Here is a 22,234-nt window from a genome sequence, read left to right on the forward strand (position 1 = left end):
TCCTGAAACAGCCCGAGAGCTCCTAAACATCAGTTTACCCTCTTAGATCCAGCTCGCTCGCTGCCTGATTGTAATTGGAAGCGCTCAACCCTTTTTTTCTTAAACGTTTCACCCCAAATTATGGATTTTCTGCGTTACAACATGTGTATTCAGTGCTGTATTTGGGCTGCCATTCAGCCACCCCATGAGGTTTAATATTATAGTGCTTTTAGCTGCTCCGGACCCCGCATCCCGAGCCCTGGTGTTTCTTGCTTAGCGTTGGTGCCGGTCCTCAGCTGCAGGTTCTTCCCAGGGCTCTGCTGACTTGTATGGTCCAAGCCTATGGTCTCTTGGTCTTGCTTTCTGATTCTCTCCTCTTTAGAGAATTTTTTTTTCTCAAGTGCTAAATTAGATGTTTGCGAGAGTCCTGTCTTCCTCGTTCAAAACAATTCGCTGTCCTAGGAGAACTGTCTGTGTGGGTTTCTCTAACCTGGGAATTCGTGCAGCTGAATAGCCATAAAACCCCAGCTGCGATGAGGAGGAAGCTGCGTCTGGAGGAAGCTGAGGATGGGAGAGAGAGGAGATGGGTTGGGTGGTGGGAATGGAAGAGGTGCTGCAGGAGTGGGGAAGTGGAAGGAGAACAAGGGGGAAAAAAACAAGGAAAGAAGTAAAATTGCCAGATTATTGGTACAGAAGTGAGGTGGAGGTGGGGCCGATTTCATAGAATCATAGAATCGTTAAGGTTGGAAAAGACCTCTGAGATCATCGAGTCCAACCGTTAACCCAGCACTGCCAAGGCCACCACTAAACCATGTCCCTAAGCACCACGTCTCCCCGGCTTTTAAATACCTCCAGGGATGGGGACTCAACCCCTGCCCTGGGCAGCCTGGGCCAGGGCCTGACAGCCCTTTCGGTGAAGAAGTTTTTCCTAATATCCAACCCAAACCTGCCCTGGCGCAGCTTGAGGCCGTTCCCTCTCGTCCCATCGCTTGTTCCTGGGGAGAAGAGACCGACCCCCCCGGCTCCAGCCTCCTTTCAGGCAGTTGCAGAGAGTGATGAGGGCTCCCCTCAGCCTCCTCTTCTCCAGGCTGAGCCCCCCCAGCTCCCCCAGCCGCTCCTCCCCAGCCTTGGGCTCCAGCCCCTGCCCCAGCCTCGCTGCCCTGCTCTGGCCACGCTCCAGCCCCTCCATGGCCGCCTTGGGGTGAGGGGCCCAGCGCTGAGCACAGCATTCGAGGGGCGGCCTCACCAGTGCCCAGTACAGGGGCACCATCACCTCCCTGCTCCTGCTGGCCACACTGTTCCTGATACAAGCCAGGATGCCATGGGCCCTCTTGGCCACCTGGGCACACTGCTGGCTCATGTTCAGGCGGCTGTCGACCACCCCCCCCAGGCCCTTTCCCGCCGGGCAGCTCCCAGCCACTCCTCCCCACGCCTGCAGCAGTGCCTGGGGTTGTTGTGCCCCAGGTGCAGGACCCGGCCCTGAGCCTTGTTGACCCTCACCCAGTGGCCTGGGCCCATCGCTCCAGCCTGGCCGGATCCCTCTGCAGAGCCTTTCGGAGCAGCCAGGGCCGGCGGCCGGTTCCTGCGGCCGGTTCCTGCTCCCGCCGCTGCGCGGGGCCTGGCCGCGGCGCTTCCCCCCGCGGCCCCCAGAGGGCGCCCCCGCTCCCCGCCGGGGCGCTGCGGCCGCCGCTGCCGAGCGCGGCCCGGCCCGGCCCGGCCCGGCCTCCCTCCCTCCCTGCCTCCCTCCCTCCTTCCCTCCCCCGGCCCGGCCCGGCCTCCCCCGGTCCCCGCCGCCTCCCACGCTGCGCGGCCCCCGCCCCCGTGGCCGCCGCGGCCGCACGCCCGGGCTGGCAGGCTGCGGGCGGCAGCGCCCGTAACAAGTGAGACGCCGCAGCCCTTCCTCCGGCGGCTGCTTGCGGGGAGGAGGCAGCGCCGCACGCCCCCCGGCTTCCACCCCGACGGGGCTCTTTTCCCCCCTAATTTTTTTTTTTCTTTTTTTTTTTTTTGGTACTTTCGATATGGAGCCGCCGCGACTCTTTTGATACACGCCGGACGGCTTTTTTTTTTTTTTTTTTTTTTTTTTTAATTTATTTTTGGGGCAGGATTTTCCTCTGTATGGTTTTCCAGCGGTGGGAGGACCCTTCCCCATCCTTTCCCGTCTCCTTGAGTTAGTTCCCTACACGCTCGGGAGCCTCGGAGCCTCCAGGACTGAATGCAACTTTTTTTCCTCCGTCCTCACCCCTTCCCCCTTTGCTGATCCCTGTCAGCAGGGACCGAAAAAAAGGCAAAAAAAAGCCCCTGCGAGGAAGAGGAGGAGGAGGAGGAGGAAGGGGCTGTGCGTGCATGTCTGGTTGCTGCTGGTGCTCAGGACCCGAATCTGTAGGTGTGCGTTGAAATATGGAGAATAGTCTTGGATGTGTTTGGGTACCAAAGCTGGCTTTTCTCCTCTTCGGGTTTACGCTGGCGAGCCTGCATCCTCGAGTCTCCGGTAAGTCAGTTCTGCCGCCTTTGCCTTTGCGCTCCCGGGGCGAGGGTGATTTTTCTCCGCATCCCAAAACAACGTGCCTATATCTCTTCTGCTGATGGACTTTTCTCCCCCTCTGCGAGCAGGATTTGGTTTTTTGGGGGGTGTCGTTGTCGTTGCTCGCTAGCGTGAGGTTTTGCATCACTTGCCGCGGATGGGAAGGGGGAACTGGGGTTAGAAGCGCCTTGCTTAGCCTTGGAGAGAAAGGGCAGCCCTGGAAAGAAGGAAATCCATGGAAAATAAAGGAGAAATGTGGCAGGAGGTGGCATAATAGGTGTGTAAGTGTGTGTGCAGTGGTGGCGGTAGGGTTAGTTCCCGTTCTCTTTTGCACCTGATCCCGCTTGCGATTGGCTATATTTGCCTGTAGCTTTTCGGGTCCGTGTGCTGAAACCAAGGGAAAGGGTTGCCTTTACTGGGTAAAGGAATAAAAGCAAGGCAGAAAACGCAGTTATCTGCAAAGCATCTTCCAACTCTATTAGGCTGCGATTCTTCGGGGCTGCACCTCTCTCGCCGCACTTGGCAGGGGCATTTTCTAATTAAAAATGGCAAAGCCGGTTGTGTGCGGAACCGGGGTAGGGGAGGAACAGAGGGACCGACACAGCGATGCTCGGGGGCTACTTGTGCGGGAGGTAGGGAAGGGCTCGGCGGTACCCAGACCTCATCTTCAAAAAGAAAGAGAAATGGGAGCGTGAGCCAAGAAGTGTTAGGAACTAAGAAAGTGCAGCTTTGCTTTGCAGGAGGCTCGGGGCGTGAGTGCATGGTGGAGGGGGATGCGGGCAAGGCAGTGTTATTCTCCGGTGCTCGTTTAATTTTCTCCAAAAGAAAGCGAGGAACACTTCAGTAGGAGAAACCTTGGGAAGGGGGAGTCTGGAAAATACAAAAAAGGCTCCGAGCACGCGTCTGTGCACACTGCTTTCGCAGCAGCGACGGAGGAACAATGGGAACCAACTCCCCACGCTACGCACACCAGCACTAAAGCAGGGTCTTGTGGCGGGGAAAGTGCTGCATACGAAGCGTTTTGCGAAAAGATCCTCGGTGTCTTCTGGCAAAGCTCAGGTTATCAGCTGTATGCAAATGGCAATCGCCCATGGAGGTGGCCCGTCCTTTGCACAAACGGGGGTATCTTTTGATTGTCCTGATTTTGGGGAGTTAGCAAGTAAACTGGAAGACGCTTCTCTGCCAGGAGGTTTATTTTGCGTGTGCGCGCGCTCGTGCACGCCTGTCCCCAGCATTGTCCTCTGCAATTACTTGCGTGGAAGGTGGGACCCGGGCAGCGGGAGCAGGGTAACGAGTAGGTGTCTCTCTTGCCTTTCCAGCTTAAAGGCTGGGAGACGGGAGACATGGCAGTGATCCTCCTTCGTGAAAGATGATTGACTTGCAGGCTCCTTTGCTGCCAAAGGAGGGGATGGAGCAAGAGCCTCTCTGTGCAAGTGCCTGAGGAGGGAAGGAAGCCGTGTGCTGTGTCAGGGGCCAGCCGTGCTGCAAACCCATTGCTCCCACAGCATCGGTATTGTTTTGCGGTACATGGAAGAAACAGGCTGTTTTCCAGCTGCACGTATCGGTTGTGCGTTTCACACACCGTCTATGATGCACAGGTGTTTATTACACTGTTTTCAAAGGTGGCATCTCTGCGTTGCACCCAATTCCTTGCGCTGCGCTTCACAAGCTGCAAATGGGCAAAGTTTTCCCAGCGTTGCAGCCCCGGGGGCCGTCGTGAGTTTGTGCTTTCCTGAGCATCCCCGTCGCCATCCCAAGTCAGCCGACAAAACCAAATAAAGCAGATCATGCCCCTCTCGGGCAAGGCTGCGGCCTCTGCTCGCTCACTGTGGCGTTCCCACTCCGCCTGCTGCGGGCAGGAGGTGCGGGCAGGAGGTGCGGGCAGCGCGCTATGCCTGGCACGGTCCCCGCGCAGCAGGGCAGGGGCAGGCAGCGAGCGCTGCTAACAAAGAGCTCCCAGAGATGCTGCACAATGGGGCTGGCTCCTCTCTTGCTCCCTGCCCGAAGCCCGGAGCTGCCGTGGTCACGCAGGGGCGCGTTAAAAAACTTTGGTACCGAAGGGCAGCGGCGCGTCCGTGTGTGGGCAGGGACACGCCACTTCTGCGCCGGAGTCAGGTCCCATGCCATCGCGTGTGAGGGGCGAAATGTTTTGGGGGGTGAGACAGAAAGTAAAGCACAACATCGTACTTTTCCTGGTTAAAAACGTGTATGTGTGGATGGAAGAGGAGATGACGGGCAGCATTTGCCATTTTGGAAAGACCATGGAAAATATGTTCCTGATAAAGGCAGATGTATATTATGTAGCATTTGATCATTATGGTGCTGTATGGTTTGTTCCATGCAAGTATTAAAGTAACCACAAAATACTTTCCCTTTTTTTTTTTTTAATCCGTAGGTGGGAATTTAACTCAATCTCCAAGGTTTTTTGTGAATGGCTTCTGTGTTTGGTGTCTTTGACTCCCACTAGATCTTGGTGAGAAATTCAGCGTTAGCACGGCATGTCAGAGCCCAGCGATGCCTGGGTACTATGGCAATCACTTCTGAGTGGTGCAGTATAAATCACCAGTGACCTGTCACAGCATCCATTTCACAGGCGCTGCCGTTGCCCTCTGTGTTACGAGGCGTGTGTAGGAGCGGGGTAACCTCCGTGCGTTCACGAGAGTATTTTTAAAAGTGGAAATGAACTTAGTTGAGGACGAGCAATTTACATTTGAGTAGTTGTCTTCTTTCTATAGTTTCTTGAATGTTTTTGTATACAGCTCTTCTTGTTTCATGTCTTTTTGTCCTCACTCCCCCCTTCTCCACGTCCATATGGATACAGGACCAATGCTGACTTCAAATACAGAGTCAAGAATGTTTGTTTTTGATGAGATTATGCCAAGTGTAACGATGTCTAGATTTCACATTTAGTTCATTTATCCTTGACTGTTACTCCCTTGTCCTTCCTAACACAAAACTTACTGTGAAAGGTCTGTTCGAGGGCTCAAGACATGGTAGTGCCTTCAAGATATTCTCTTTGTATTTCTCGGTTTCTCTGAACCCTTCTTTGATTGCCTGTTTTACGCTGGGACGGTAAGATCTTCGGAGAGGGACTGTAAGGGCTTTGCTGTGCGGATTCACAGCAGGCTCGTGGTCCGCAGTGAGGGCTTCCAGGATCAAAATGATGAATAAATACATCTGCGCTTCTCAAATTTAGGGTAGAAAACCTGTGGGACTGCTCGTTCCAGGTGCAACTTGCAATCCAGGCGAGTTCTTCACATCATCTGACCGAGCTTAAGTTCAGAGCTACTGCGCTGACCTTGCTGTTTGCATTTCCCCGGAGCAGCCCGGGTGGAGATGGAGGAGCAAGCGCCGCCTTCTCCCAACCCACCCAGGCTTTCACTCGGCTGCCAAGGAAGCGGAGAGCCTGGTTTTGCATCCCCGTCCTGTCTCATAGTTTGACTGGCAAAAGACGGTGCTGTAGCTGGGCTGGTATTTCCCAGTAGGCTGTTGTTTAACACCATCCTGCAATAATCTGGGTTCTGCCTGAGCACGGTCCCTCAAGCGTGTGTTGCATGTGACGCCTGGGTTGGCCTCTTCTAACGGGCGGCTGCTGTCAATCCAGTGACATGACAGCTAAAATAACTCTTGCAGTCATTCATCAGATGCTCAGCACACGGATTTTCTACCAGATGTCCTTTGGAGGGCCAATACTGATTTTTTAAATGTTATTTTTGTAAGATAAAATAATGCCACGCAACTGAGTGTTTCCTACGTGCCTGCTCGCGTGGCATATCCAGCTGCAGGGATAAAACTCTGCGATGGGTTTGCACCTCCATTCTTGATGGAAAAGGTTGTTGTAGAGACTTCAGCAAACGTGCTAATGTGAGTAAGCTGTGAAAGAAGTTTGCCCTTTCCTGGTATTTGAACGTCTCACTAGACTAAAGCTCGCTGGTTCCCCTCTATGCTGGCCTAAGAGAAGACTTAGCTGTGCCGCTGTAGGGACGCTCAGACTCGAAGGCTATGCGTGAGCCAACAGGTAGGTTCTTGCCTCAGGTTTGCTATTGCAAATCCTTTGATGGATGCGATTTATAGAAGTTAGTTGCTTTGGGTATTGAATGAAGTGGTTGCGAAAGATGCTGATGCTCAGAGAGGGGACCACGTTTTCACGTGCCTGATTTTCCCTTCTGCTGAAACGCAACTCTGCAGCAGCGTGAGTCAGCGGAGCCAGTTTCTTTGTTGTAATACAAATAGATGTAAATTTCTTAAAATGTTGGCCTTGCCTGAATAAAAAGTATACTGACAAATTCCACTGAGGCTTTCATGATTAATTAACTAAAAGCAAAAAAAAAAATTCCCTTGCTCTGTTAAAATTATCCCTTGGGTGAAACATTGACCTAAATTTTTTATTTCCATTGGAATCCAAAGTAAACACGCTGGCCCTGTCCTCGTTTCCCTTACATCCCTCTTACCGTGGCCACGGAGCCCCGGGCTGGACGGAGGTGCTCCCACCCGGGAGCGAGAGCATCGGCTCCGGAGGCAGCACCCAAGTCTCCAGGGTGCAGAGCGGTCCCCGCTCCTCCAGAAGGCATCTGCCACCGGGCGCCGCTCGCTATTCCTGGAGTCTCTGAACACCCTTATTTTTAATTTGCCCAAGGGAATTCCTTTCTTCATGCTGGCCTGAAAATTCACCTGCCAAAAAATAGGTGCCACAATGTTCCTCATCCGAACCGGGAGGTTGTGCCGGAGGCAGAGCTGAGCTCAGGTGGTTTTCAGGCTTCAGTACCGGTGTTTATGCCGTTTTCTGTCCGGTTCCCTGGTGAACGTTTCTGATGTTCACTTCAAAGAATTTCTTCTCAAATATTTGTTGTGGGGATGGCTTAAATCGTTACTGGTTCTGGTCCTTGGGAGATAAATCTACTTTATGTGTCCATTACCAGTCTCCTCCTCCCCATCCCCTTCTGTAAACTTCACAGTCTGTTTTACCACTTCTGCGGTTGAAAAGCAACTGTGGTCTCCTCTGCAAGATAAAGGATGCTTGGGAATCTTTTTTTAATATGGGTGGAGAGGTTTGGGCATTTGAGATTTGCTGCTTTGGGTCTTCTGCAGAGCCTCCTGTAAGGAAAACTATCAAACTATGGAAAGCGATGGCTGAAAGTGAAGTGTATCTCCTGATTTCTGACAGTAAATTCACTGGTAAAATAGAGTGTATTATTCCTGAAAGATAACACATCAGATAATTGTAAACCTAGCAGAATTGTTTCTTTCTGACAACGTTTCTCAATTTCAGCTTTGATGTGAAGGGCTACAGCTAAATTGGGCTAATGACAGAACATCTTGCTCGAGAGTTTGGATGTGTCTGCACTATAAAGGAAAGTGAATTCTCGGAGAGGCGCGATAAACGCACAGTTAAATGTCTCAATTTCTGTCTCGGTTGATGGCAGTCATTTGTCGATGGTAATGCCAATATGTGCTGTAATTTTATAAATGTTCTGAAGTATTCAAAATACATTGAAAACTACTCTAAATTGCTGCCCGAAGTTTAAGCAAAATATTGGTTGTCAGACAGAGAAGCTGAAGGAATAGTATCTTCTTGGAAATCGCATTACTGGCTGAAAACTGGGGATCTTCTCGCCCTGCAAAGTAGAGTTTAAAACAGGGAGACGACTGATGTTTTGATGATTTTGTTTACTTTTACGGTGGTTTATGAACAATCAGATTCACTGGTTTGATCAGGTGCACCCCTTCCTGGGCTCGAGGGCTCACAAGGTGCCTCCTCTCCCAGCTTGGAATCAGAAGGTGAACAGCAGCCAACTTTGCTTTGATATCAGACAACAAAGCTTTGATATCCATTTCCGTCTGTTTTGGGAAACTGTATCCTGAGCAGCCAAGAAGTTTGACTCATTGAAACAAATACTCGTTCTCTTCTGGGGTCTTACAGCAAGACCAAAGTGTGACAAGAATAGGTAAAGTGTAAAATAAAGATACTGGAAATTACACAGAATAACTCCTGCTTTGTGCACGTAGCTTCCTGGACGGCGAAACAACCCCCAACCACCAATGCAGGTGTTCATGGAAACATTTGTTTTAGTTGGAGAGGGTAGGGTAGTTGGACGCTTCATGTGACACTGTTAGGAAACGCAGAATTTATCCAAATCACGGAGGTGGTGCTTGCACAACATGGATGTACCGTGGGATGAGGATGTACCAGGGGAGGTGAAGGCTGCTCATTGGGGAGTGGATGGAGAGCTTTATAAATTGCAGGGTTGTGACTCTTTTGAGAGGCTCTGTAGATTAGCTGAGCAAAGGTCAGCTCTTCAATCACCAGAAGAGCTCTGCAATGAATGACAGTCTCCTAGTTCGTATTTTTATCATTTATATATAATAATAGTTTCACAGCCTCGTGTCCGAGTTCTGTATACCCTGTCAGTCAATGAGGCCTTCAGATGTTGTGCTGACAGGGCCTGTGTTTGTCCTGCACAGGTGAGGAGCTACATTTTCTGTATTTCCAAGTTGCCTTTGCTTATTGCTTTCCTTTTTTCCCCTCAATATCATAGCTCCGTTCTTGTCTTCTATTTCTCAAGTTTTTGTTTGCTCCCACCTCACACCTTCCACCACCTCCACAGTTGCCTGATGCTTGATCAAATCTCGGTGCAGCACTGCAAGTACAGACTGTTTTGGTAGAAGTAGCAAGGTTACTCTTGGATATGGGTAGTTTCTACAATGAAAGATTAAGAAAACAGAGAGATCGTAGCATTATAAATTGGGCTAAAGCTAACTATTATTTTGCAGTTCCCTGCTTGCTCTTGGGTACACTGAGTAGAGAGAGATTGTCATAAAAAATAGTGGTACAGAGTTTGTATCCTCTGCTTGGTCGGCCACAGATGTCCCAAGGCAAAGCAACTAAGGCAACGTCCTCACTTGAGTCCTGTCTATGATGCACTTGTGCATGTGCTTGAGATCTTGCAGCCAGGATGGGAGCAGATAATGTTTGCATTACAAGAGGAGTCATTTGCTGATTTAGTCTGTTCTGCATAGGGACAGTCCGTATAACTTCATCTGTTTGCCTTGCAGTGCTGTGATGGGCTGGAGAACATTCTCCCTTGGCATAGCTAATTGCATTCACTGGGTTGATTTTGGCTTGCTTGTTTTTCCTTTGGTTCTCATTTGAAATTGCTTGGCTTTAGTTTCTTGCCACTTATTCTTGCTGTGCCTTTCCCTGCTAAATTAACAGTGAGTTCTTCCTGAGAAGGTATGAAGTGCAGTGAAGGCACATCTTCATATCCTTTCTGACAAGCTGAACAGATTGATGCTGGATGGATGCTCCGGTGGTGCCTGAAGGGCCAGGCAGCCTGATCTGCCTGCGCTGCTGCCCGTGCAGCCGGAGCCTGCGCCCGTCCTGGCCCATCCCACGCCGATGGCTGTGCTCCTGGCAGGAGCGATCCTAGTGAGCCAGAGGCGGTTGTTCTTGGCGTAGCTGAACACCGACCTCATAAATATTTTTTGTAGAGGCTTAGTCCAGGTTCCTTGTCCCTTTTTCTTGGAGTATATTTTGAGGAGGAACATAAACGTGCCCAGTAGCCAAATGTGGTTCAGTGAATCTGAGAAATCTTGGTTCAAAAAGTGTCCGAAGGCTTGTGCCTGTGTTAACGATGTGACCTGCAGCTAAACCGGTGGGCATTTCTGGCTGTCAAGTTCCGAGCAGTAATTAGACAAAACATGACAGCTCTGGCCAAGGTCAATTGATATAATTGTGTAAAGTGTTTTTTTCTAAAGGTAGGACTCCCCAAAGCGTTGGAATTAAAACCTGAAGGTTACTTCCCTAGGAGTGGAGTTGACTTAGGAGCAAGGAGTGGGCTATCTTCCATGGAACGGCAGGAAGATATGCCAGGGCAGGTTTAGGTTGGACATGAGGAAAAGGCTCTTCACCCAGAGGGTGGCGGAGCACTGGAACAGGCTCCCCAGGGAGGCAGTCACGGCACCAAGCCTGACAATATTCAAGAAGCATTTGGACAACGCGCTCAAACATATGGAGTGAATTTTGGGGTTGTCCTGTGCAGGGAGAGGAGTTGGACTCGATGATCCTTGTGCGTTCCTTCCAACTTAGGGCATTCTGTGTTTCTATGATTCTATCTTGGGGCTGGCAGCAGGTGCCGAGCAGAGCTGGGTGTTTCATCCTTAGCTCACAGCTACCCAAAAGGGCTCATTCGGTGCGGAGTTCGTGCACAAACCTCCTTCCCCCGAGTCTCTCTCTGACACTCTTCCCCTCACTAGCCAAAGACTAAAAAGCATTTTAAAACCGTTGAGTTTCTATCCACAATATTAATTCTTTTTTTTCCTCTTAGAAGCATCAGGGGAAGAAGGAAGATGTTTAAAAGGCTCCGAGAGGCCTTCGTCCATATTCCCTTCCTTTTTTTTTTCTTCTTCTCTGCCTTCTGATGGTCAGAAGAAGAGGAAAAAAGCCCTTAAAACTTTCCCTCTGCTCCTGCCTGGTGCTGAAGACACGCGACAGACCGCGGTCATGGTGAGACCCGAATTGTAGAATCATAGAATCAGTAAGGTTGGGAAAGACCTCTGAGATCATCGAGTCCAACTGTTAACGTAACTGCCAGGTCCACCTCTACCCCATGTCCCTAAGCGCCACATCCGCACATTTTTTGAATGCTTCCAGGGACTGTGATTGCACCGCTTCCCTGGGCAGTCTGTTCCAATGCCTGACCACTCTCTCCATGAAGAAATTTTTCCTAATATCCAACCTAAATCTCCCCTGGCGCAGCTTGAGGCCATCCTCTTGTCCTGTTGCTTGCTACCTACCAAATGCACCAACTTGTTGACTGCTGAAGAAGCAGTGTGTTTTCTTGCTTGGGTTGCGGTTTTGATTGCTGTGGTCTTGGTGGCAGGTGCTTCTGTCAGATCCCAGGGAAGGACCGACACAACTTTTCTGTAGGTCCGTAATTAGTAATCACGGTTTATGGCTGGAGTTTGTGCTGAAGCACCCGCAGGACAGTCTGAGCGAGGGCCCTGAAGAAGGGTGCTCTAGCAGAAGCGGGTGTGTGTTTCAGGAGCTGGCTGTAGATGGCATTTCATATATATATATACTTAATATGGTTGCAGTGATGTGGGGTTTTCCCCATATTCATCAAATTCTGTAAATTTTGTACTCATTTTCCAAATGTCATGGTGCTTTTTGTACAGTGTTTCTCTTATCCAAAGTGAAAATCCTGTTTCCTAGTTTGTCTCTCCTTTATTCTATTATAGAAGTTGCTGAACGTGCTGTTGGCGTGACTGGTTATCCTAATATCCTACCTGTTGTTCATAAATTTGGCAAAAAGGCCCACGATCCCCCATTCTGCTTTGGAAGGATGCTTCCTACATGGTTTTCTGCTCAGAAGACTGAAAAAGTTTAGATGAATTATTGAAGAGGAGTTTGCCATACATATAAAAGTAGTTAACGGTCTTAAATTTAGACTTTGCTGTTAAAAAGGACATTGGGATTTTTACGTATTTATTTACGGGGGCTCCAGACCTTTTTATTTTCCCTGGACACAACGAATACCGCGTCCTCCTGTGTGAGAAACGAGGTGAGGCAAGTTAAAAAATTCACTGAATCTGACAGCTCTTGTTTTACCGTTCATGATTAGGAGGATGCGAAACGGTAGATGGTTTCATACCGCTGGATAGCGTCAGAATGGCTTTTTTCGGTGTCCACAGAGATTTATAAACATAGAAATTTTCTGTGCCTGTGACAGAGATGCCAAAAGGGGCTGATATTTCCGCGATATTAACTGGTATTTCCCTGATATTAAGCGTTGGTAGGACATTTAGCAAACCGGTAGTATAAGGACGCTTAGAAAAAGGTATTAACGCATAAGATTTTAAAGTGCTGTAGGACTGAGGGTGTTGTACGTGCAATGCTTTTTGCAAAAATCATGGGGTTTTATGGTTTTAGATTTCCGACTAATTGTTTTTGATCTTAAAAGTAAGGGGAAACTTGGTTTGTGGAAATTAAAACAACTGTGTGCTTTGGAATAGCAGGTGTGTGTTGTAAGAAATATATTCAGTTCTAGTGGAGACTGTTACACGTGGCGGTTTGCTGTGATCACCCTCTCACGCAAGCATTATTCCTTCTTTGTTTTCATTAATCTGAAATAAAGGTCATCTGGATGAGAGATCAGGAGAAAACTGGGTAAACAGCTGTATTTCCATACTGCCCACACAATTCTCCGAGTCCACAGTAATGGAGAATAAATCAGATTTTTTTTTAATCCATCAAATTTTAATGATATAAACAATTATAAAAAGAGAGAGAAAGGTTGTTTCAATACATTAGGCCAGATTCTCAACCTGAACAAATCTCTGCTGACTTCTGCAGAGACACCTTCACATCAACAAAATCCTCCTAACGGAATTTTTTGTTGATCGTTTGCATTCCTTGTATGCTCACGTAGACGCTGATTCTCTGCCACCAAATGGCTTTGCTATAGCAGGTGTATTGATATTAAAAGGGTTGTTAACATCTCTCCAGAGGGGGATATTCTGTTACCAGTAACTCTATCAAGCTTTTCCATCTGTGGAGGGAATTTGTCAGAAGCTGGTGTTTTGTTATTAAAAGTATTAGTTATCTCTTGATTTGTGTCTAATTGAATTACATCATTAATAGAACTCAATTACAATCAATGGAAAATGATATCACCGCAAGGATAGTGGCCGCTCGAGGTTGTGAGTAATGCTTTGTGCTCACCCAACCAGTCACAAATGGGGCAGCGCCGTGACTCTCTTAATGAAGAAATTTTCCGATCCTGACCGAGGGGAGGTTTCCTACTTAAATGGGTGCCCTGGCTTGGAGCCACCCAAATCCCTTGGCACCGTCGCTTCATTGCAAATTGTTTTTTGTGAATCAAGTATGAAATGGTTTTAATCTCAAACGTGTCATAAAATAATACTCTGGCTCCCCCTCCCCCTTATGCTCCTTACATAAGATTAATCTGTCTTTATCACAAATTCTTGAAGTACTGTGGAGTGAGGCCATCGATGAAGAATCACGGGGGGCATCCCTGTGTGTGCTGAGTCTGGGCTGTTGGTGTTGTGTTGTTACTCCTCCTTTTCACACCAGAGCTCGCAGAACATCCCAGGAATGACAAGGGCATCCATCAATATCTACAAAACTAGCTAGCTTTCCACAAGACACCAAACCCATGAGAGTCAGGAGAACAAGCTCAAATCCAAACAGAGAGAAACCAGAGCAGAGTCCAAAGTGGAAGTATCAGAGCGGTGGATTTCCAGGTTTTTGCTGAGTCTGCAGAAATCATGTGTAGGCTCTTGCGTGGTGGTTTAATTTGCTGCCCGCCAGAGATGGGCACCAGCTCCTGCTGGTGGCAGCGAGACCTCTGGCTGCAGCAGAAGTGTGAAAGAAAGATGCTACAGTGACAATACAGAACAAACAAGATTATCCATCACCCACGAGACTCAGAGAGCTATACCATCAGGAGTATGTTATAGCGGAACCCTGGGCTATATTATACCATTAATTTTTTTTAAAGTAATACTCTTGACAGGTTTTAATGGGAAATTCCACTTACAAATCAATGGTGTGATTCAGTCCTGTATTTATTAACACATTCCTCAGATTGCAGATGAGTGAAACTACCTGAGTACAATTCAAATGGCTCTTAAATGTGGAGTGTGATAGTATTTGAGTGTCCAATAATTTATATTGCCAGCCTCTGTCTCAGTAAATGAGATCTGTCTCTCTGCATTAATATGCCAAATACCTGGTAGCAATAACTATTTCATTAGTTCTGATTGTTCCTGACATCTCCTACATCACCAGGAGTTTCCCCGCATCGCCCTTTGCTGGGCTCCAGGCTTTGCTGCTAAATGCTCTGTTCCCATATGGTAGGTAAATGGGTTGTGTCAGAAATAAGTAAACCTTTATACAAGGTCAGTCTGGGTCAGTGCATGACTAAGAAAACATCAAAAAAATGCAGCCAGGCACTCCTGGAGCTGGGGTTAACTTTCCCGGTTTTCTCAGTCGGCTAAATGAATGTTGATGCAGAGGTTTCCATCCCAAGTGCTTCTCCTTGGCTGAGCCATAGAGCTAAAGGTCCCGTGGTCCTTCCCATGAGTAAACCTGATGCTGAGGCCAGTCTCCTTTGAGATAGAGTTGTTTTTTTTTTTTTTTTCTCTAATTTTCTATTAGGTTTTCAATCATATCGGTTCTAAAATCTCATTTTCTCAAGCTGCTCCGTGACGCTGTGATGGCCTTGTAAGCATCCCATTGCCGCTCCTCCACGAAGTTAAATGAGGATGGGGAGGTGCTTATCACGGTTAAGGCTAAACAACTGCAAACACCTCTGAAGGATGGTAAAATGCTTTGGGATTCCTGTAGTAAAAGAGGACGACACAACAGTAATGTATGGCTGTCATAAAATGCTGATCATCCTAACGCTAGTAAGCTCTGAATGAGACTAGAGTTAGCCTGACAATAAATTAGATTTTAAAAGGTAATTCAGTGAATGTATGAAGAAAATTGGGCCTCTTAGTATACGATCTGTCAGCAAGTTATCTGAATTTGTTTCTCATTTTTTGTAGAATGTTTCTTGATGGCGTACACGTTACTCTCTAATAGAAAGAAAGGGAGCAGCTAATGGTTTGTAAAATCCATCCTAAGGAATAGCCTGCTTGGCTCCTGGGAGGAAGTTGGTCTTTTAAAATTATAATCGGTAAACATTTTCCCAAAAATCTTTGGCAGATGCCTCCCAAAACTATGACTGGAGAACCCATATTACTTCTTTGTGGTCATTAGTCTTAAAATGGGAAGTGCTGACGGCCTTCCCTCACCCCTCTGTTACTCCATGAAATACGTTCCTGGCATTTGCAGCACTAATAGGCTGAAGAGAGGATTGCCTTTGAGTGGCAACAGGTCTCAGCATTGCTCGTAGCATCATTTTGCTGCTCGTTAATGGCTTTCCTAAGCAGATGCATGGTAAGCTCACACGAAATTAACAGCGGCGAGTCAACAGGCGAATAACAAAACTGGGGGCAAGTATCAACTTCATGGTTTGTACTTCAGGAATAACCATGTTTCCAGCCCAGGACTTGATTGTCAACTGTTGGGACTAGAAGGGCTACAGCTAATGAACACATCCCGTCCTTTGCTTTTCCCTTCTTGTAAATCCCGCTTTCTACCTTTTTTTTCTTTTTGTCCTGCGGTAGTTATGTTCATCATGACAGAAAGTCGATTTAAGCAGAGGAGGAGGGAGTAGGACAGTACAAGACATGACAACGCTGTGCTCAACGTGTGCTGCAAAGCCTAGTGAAGGCTGGACTCTGGATCCAGTCCAGCAGCTCTAAATGCTAGGATGGCTTTTTTGTGTCTTGTAGCTTTGGGCTTCAGTTTGGTGGGTATCCTTAAATACATAACAAATCTGCATCTGATATCTAGGGGAGAAAACACCTTAAATAATCACAAAAGAGGCAGGTTGGAGGAAGAGCGGAGGAATGGGCCATTGCGTCCCGTTAGCATCAGCCCTTGCAGGTGCCTAGCTGCCGTCTTCTGCTCGTACGCACACCGTTAAAACAGCTGCCAGATTTGGGATCAGAAGGGAATTTTCCCCTAACGGTCAGATTGCCAGGGACTGTTTTTTCCCCCCTTTCCTGTATAGTGGGGTCTGCTGGTCTTCCTGGCATCTTGTGCGACATTCAGGGACATCAGTATCCCCACGTCTCCTCTGGTAGTTACAATTCCTGGTCTTTCTGAGGTCTTAAGAAGGGTGCCTGCAAGTATTTTGGGGGTTCATGGCATGCGGTGAAGCTCCATGGACCTTTCTGCAGTAGGTGTCCATTGTGTAGCTCTTCTGTGGAGTGGCCTTGATGACCCTGGTTGTCCTCTCCCATCCAAAGCCCCACGTGGGATCACTCCATCTGCACGTTTGGTCAAATTGGAGCCCTGCCAGCTGGGACCTCCCCACTGTGAGCGATACCCGGTGGGGAAGAATCTCTTTTAACTTCACGTTCCTGGAAGCTTGTCGTCTGAGGCATAGTAACGTATATTAATCTGTGGAGAAAAATAGTCACCTCCAGGTGGTGAATTGTCTGACCCGCCTTGATGTCTATCTCGGGATAATGGTAACCTTCACAAGGTACCTACTTTATTCCTCCATAACTGAAATTCATTTCTATAACTGTATAGCATTAAGAAAACCTTAACATCAATATTAAAAAAAGACACTGACTTTTTCAGCCTTGTGCAAATGATTTCTAATGTGGGCTTGGTATTGAATTAACAAAGTGACCTTTGTGGCATTTATCTAGAGCAGAGAGCACGGGCAAAGGGAAAAACGGAGCTGCCGTAATTACGGGCGCTGCAGACAGCAGGGCACTTTTATCAAAGCTTGCCTTGGAGCATCGGATGCCTCCAGCAAGAATCTGTAAGTGGAAGCAGAGGCGAGGAAATGCTTATTATCAGAGGGTTAGGGCAGATCCTCTTGAAACTTTGTTGTCTACTAGATCACGCTAAAGAAAAAGAGCTGAAAGTCGACAAACTGTCCTGTACATTAGGAAAGAGCAAAAAGCAATTTCCTCTGTCAGTGTTTTCAAGTCATTCCTGCAACCCTGCTGAGTGACCCGTTTGCTTCAAGAAGCACACCCTCCTCATTTTGGGTAGTGCATCAGTCAGGGAATTTTCTTTTTTTTAAATGAAAGACTTCGTAAGTATCCTGTAATAAGAGATTATTTATTTATTTTATTATTTTTCTAACAAATTAAATGTAAAATAAACAGAAATATACTTTCAGCTGAACTGGACCAGGACATATCCCTCCTGCCAAGGTCTAAAGTGAGAGAACTTACTGCCAGTCTTACTGCGGGTAAGCAGTGAGCGTGGATCGTAATGAAGACGGTGTACGAAGATTAAAACATAAACAAGCAGAATTTCTCCCTTGTCTTCATCACTGAAGGAAAAGTAGTATTTCAGCAAGTTGTAGCTGTCTGTGCCTGTATCCTCATGGGGGGTGCAGCCCTGGCTCCCACCCTGCCTTTCTCCAGCTGTTAGCAGCTGTCCTGGGCTGATGTGGATGGGTGGCAGTGGACGGCTGGGGTAGAGCAAAGCGAACGGAGGCACTCGGGGTCTTTGGCTGCTCCCAGCCCTGGAAGGTAGGCTCATGCTGCAAGGAGTACGTTGCAGGCCATTTCTCATAGAATCATAGAATCAAATCATAGCATCGTTTAGGTTGGAAAAGACCCTTAAGATCATCGAGTCCAACCGTTAACCCAGCACTGCCAAGCCCGCCACTAAACCATGTCCCTAAGCACCACGTCTACCCGTCCTTTAAATACCTCCAGGGATGGGGACTCAACCCCTGCCCTGGGCAGCCTGTGCCAGGGCCTGACAGCCCTTTGGGTGAAGAAGATTTTCCTAATATCCAACCTAAACCTCCCCTGGCGCAGCTTGAGGCCATTCCCTCTCGTCCCATCGCTTGTTCCTGGGGAGAAGAGACCGACCCCCCCCCGGCTCCAGCCTCCTTTCAGGCAGTTGCAGAGAGCAATGAGGGCTCCCCTCAGCCTCCTCTTCTCCAGGCTGAGCCCCCCCAGCTCCCCCAGCCGCTCCTCCCCAGCCTTGTGCTCCAGACCCTGCCCCAGCCTCGCTGCCCTGCTCTGGCCACGCTCCAGCCCCTCCATGGCCTTCTTGGGGTGAGGGGCCCAGCGCTGAGCACAGCATTCGAGGGGCGGCCTCCCCAGTGCCCAGTGCAGGGGCACCATCATCTCCCTGCTCCTGCTGGCCACACTGTTCCTGATACAAGCCAGGATGCCATTGGCCCTCTTGGCCACCTGGGCACACTGCTGGCTCATGTTCAGTGGCTGTCGACCAGCACCCCCAGGTCCTTTCCCGCCGGGCAGCTCCCAGCCGCTCCTCCCCACGCCTGCAGCGGTGCCTGGGGTTGTTGTGCCCCAAGGGCAGGACCCGGCCCTGAGCCTTGTTGACCCTCACCCAGTTGGCCTGGGCCCATCGCTCCAGCCTGGCCAGGTCCCTCTGCAGAGCCTTCCTGCCCTCCAGCAGATCGACACTTCCACCCAACTTGGTGTCATCTGCAAACTTACTGAGGGTGCACTCGATCCCCTCATCCAGATCGTAGATCCATACTGCTAGCATGCAGCACGCTGGCATTTAGTGTGTCAGGAAACCAGTTGTTTTCGTGACCTGATGGAATAAACAGACATTTGGATGACTCTGCACTTAAGCAGGTTTAAAAAAAAAACAAAAACCTCCTTAGCCTACTGTGTAGATAAGTTTATAATTGTTCGCCACATGCTGAAGCTCCATGTCGCTCTTAAAGCAGCTTGTAATCGTTCAGAAAATGCTTGTTTTCTGTTAAGACCACGTGATATACCAAAATACCTTTTCCTCTCCTGAGACTAAATCAGGTAGGGCAGATCAGCTTCACCGGCATTATCCAGGAATGGCTGCTGAGATTCATGGAGCGATGCCCCAGTCACCTGATTAGAGAAAACCCTGCTTTAATTCCTGGTGTTTGTTAGGGGCCCGACAGCCCCTTCAGTGGGCAGCATTTTGCCATCTGATTACTTCTGTGAGTGCTGTGCACGTGTGGAGAGGGGATAAAATGCAGTCCTGTGAACAGAGGTGGTTTAAATTCTGTGTGCGGTGAGTTTGTAGGTATGTATGTAGGTATGGTTGTGTGCGCATTGCTGTGCTGGCAGGTGGTTTTGTATCTCAGATATACCTGGGTGTATACGTATGGATACACGTATGCATGTGCATGCACATGTATATAATGTATGTGCACGCACATATATCTACAGTGAGACAGAAAATGCAAGTTCTTAGTAGACCATAGTTAGAAAAGCAAACCTGCTTGCTAGAAGAACTGAAAGAAAAGTTGAAGTGCGCAACTACTGTGTTAATTATTTTTTCCTTTAGATTGTGATTTAACATTTGAAAAAAAAAACCTAGGAAGATTGGACTTGAAGTGAAGGTTTCAGTTATTATCTGTACGGGTAATATAGTCATAATGTTATTTGGTCTTCTGAGAATCAGAAGTTCGATGCCAGGTTAAACACATCCTAGCAATCTTTTGCCGCTGTATACAGATGCTAGTTTTAGAAACCGAAATAACAGCGTGCGTTGAAAGCCACAGAGGTGGCGGTCTCCCTCCCCCTCTAGAGAATTAGAAAATTTCCCATAGTTTTGATCTATGGTGTAAATTAAGGCCTACAAAATGGTGTACTACGTCTTCATTAAAAGAGGAAACAGTAATGATGAGACCGTGTAGCGTGATGCTGCAGGGTTTTCTGTCGTTCTGTTTCCCGTTGTTCGTTTTTTTTGAATGACGACTACCGAATATTGGTTTTGCACTCATGCAAAAATATGGCTTTGTGAACCAAGTATAATTAACAGAAGCATACCTAGATTTTCACTGAAAGATGTGGTGCTTTATTAAAATATTGTATATTCATGATCAGTGCATGGATTCATTAAAAATAATTTTCTAAGTAGAAATCTAATGTCTTCTCCTGTAAGTTATAATACTTAACAGTACCCAGGGACAGATTTTATGAGGATAAATCAAAGGTATGACTTCATGCCAACTTTTGTCCCCCTGGGGTTTTCTATTTTCACTTCCAAACAGCGATAAATTATGCATTCTACATACAATTAATGTGTTTTTAATGAACAATTAGAAAATTGCTGTGGGATGAAATTACTGTGAGATAAACTTTGCCTTTTAAAGGAAAAACTGCCCTCTGCATTTATTCACCTGCCAAACTTTTCCCGTACAAGTTTTACTGTCTTTGCAGTCTCTTTCAATGTTTTTCCTTGCACCTCTAAGTCCTCACCTCTGTAAAAGCTGCTTCTTATGCAATCAGAAAAAAGCTGTCGAGGTTTCCTGTGTTGGAGTGGACTTTGGGCACAGGCTGGAAAAAGTGCCTTGGAAAAGCAGAATCTGTTGTTCCCTCCCGTTCCTGCAAATCAATAGTCACCTTAACCCAAAGCGGTCATGTAATCATAGAATCGTTAAGGTTGGAAAAGACCCTTAAGATCATCGAGTCCAACCGTTAACCCAGCACTGCCAAGGCCACCACTAAACCATGTCCTCAAAGACCACGTCTACCCTTCTTTTAAATACCTCCAGGGATGGGGACTCAACCCCTTCCCTGGGCAGGTCGCACACGTAGAAATGCTGGGACAGGAATCAGATGCACGAGGCATAAATTCTGCACTGTGATAAATCCCTGTCATGCCAATGATCTAAGCCGAGGTTGAATTTGGGATTAGGATCAGGGCTTTAGGCTTGATAGACACGTGCGGAGACTTCAGCTTCTGTCTAACATGGATTTATTCTGTTTGATAGAATTGGATTCCAACTGCCTTTTTGTAGAAATCAGAATAATTTTCTCACACCTCTGTTTCATGAGATGATAGGCTTTATATGAGCAAAGAAGGTAAATGTGGAGAGGGGAAGGAGGAATATTGATTTGTAATGCATTAAGCCCGAGCTTTACATACGTAATTTGGCTCCCGCATTTTGTGATGGAAACGCCTGTCTCGCAAGAATGTTTGGTTGTAGACATTCAGTATTTTCCAGATTGAAATTGGTGATGGATGGGTTTAGTGTGTTCTGTGAACATGCTGGTTAATATGCAGTGGAATCACTGTAAGATGAAAATCTTTTCCCATCGTACCGTCCTGTAACTGTGAGGGTGCCAACACGGCTGCAGCCGAGCAGCGCTCTCGTTGCTTTTGGTTTGCACAACAGCGGGGCCGGGTTTTGCAGCACTTAACATTCAGTTTGGACTTTCATTTCTTAAGTAATTCAACAACCTGAAGTTCTGGCGCTTAGAAGGTGAAACAAAGACACAAAATCTCTCTTGTTCGTGAAGAAATTAAGCACTTGCTTAAATCCCATTCTGCACAACCCAAATCCTGCACAGGTATAAAAGCTTAAGTAAATGTCCCTTTACAGCACGTGAGCTGTAGGAGTGCCTGCGTGTGGTTACGTGGGCCACGGTCGGCGATGCCGGCTGCTGTTCAGGCTTACGTTGCAGTAAAGTTTGCAATGCTGTGTCTTCCCACTTCTTCATAAGGATCTGAAAGGGCTTTCTTATGCTATAGAAGCTGGTGTGCATGTCGGCGTTTCCACCGGATTTAGCTTTGAGTAATTAGAAGGACAGAATAATGGATTGGTTATGTTTCTATTTCTGGGTTGCTCATTATTTTAAAGTGAAGTACTGTAAATGGGCAATCAATATCAGAGTAAAGGTACATGATGTCACCTTCTGGAGCTGCGGATTTCTCTTCCTTTATTTTGTCATTTTATGAAGTCAAAGGACAGGAAAACGATGGTTGAATGTGACCTATGAACTATGGTTGTTGGCTGTGACCAAACCTCTAGAAAATATCCTCTCTTGGCATGAAGCCCCCTCGATTGCTGGGATCTTGCCAAGAACGGTGAAAAATCCTTTGGCAGACTTTCTTGAAAGGACTCAAGTGGAGACCACTTCGTCCAGATTGGTTTCATCTTAACTGTTGAGCTCAGAGGCTCTTTTTCGATCGAGTTTAACTGCGGGGTTAAACTGCCAGGGAAATGGGGTGTTTCAGACCCATAGATGGTTATGAAGAGCTGCTCAGGGAGAGGCAGCAATGTCTGTATGCTTCTTGGGAAACAGAAGGAGACCCAAAATCGAGACACCAAGCCAAACTCCGAGACTTTGGCTGCTGCCAGATGTGTCTGGATTGGA

General features: G+C 47.7%; 1 protein-coding gene across 2 annotated transcripts in view; it reads left to right on the forward strand.

Annotated features, from left to right (window-relative positions):
• The first annotated feature begins 2,376 nt into the window (after window positions 1-2,376).
• The window catches only part of DCC (DCC netrin 1 receptor), a 606,037-nt gene continuing 586,179 nt past the window's right edge, over window positions 2,377-22,234 (forward strand). For both annotated transcript variants that reach the window (XM_087772741.1, XM_087772742.1), the window contains exon 1: window positions 2,377-2,467. In XM_087772741.1, the coding sequence (XP_087628867.1) occupies window positions 2,377-2,467 (91 nt within the window). The remainder of the gene's footprint in view (window positions 2,468-22,234) is intronic.

This window comes from Nipponia nippon, unplaced genomic scaffold (assembly GCF_047370975.1).
Source record: "Nipponia nippon isolate SJK-2023a ecotype South Korea unplaced genomic scaffold, ASM4737097v1 scaffold_37, whole genome shotgun sequence".
In the NCBI taxonomy this organism is placed as follows: Eukaryota; Metazoa; Chordata; class Aves; order Pelecaniformes; family Threskiornithidae; genus Nipponia; species Nipponia nippon.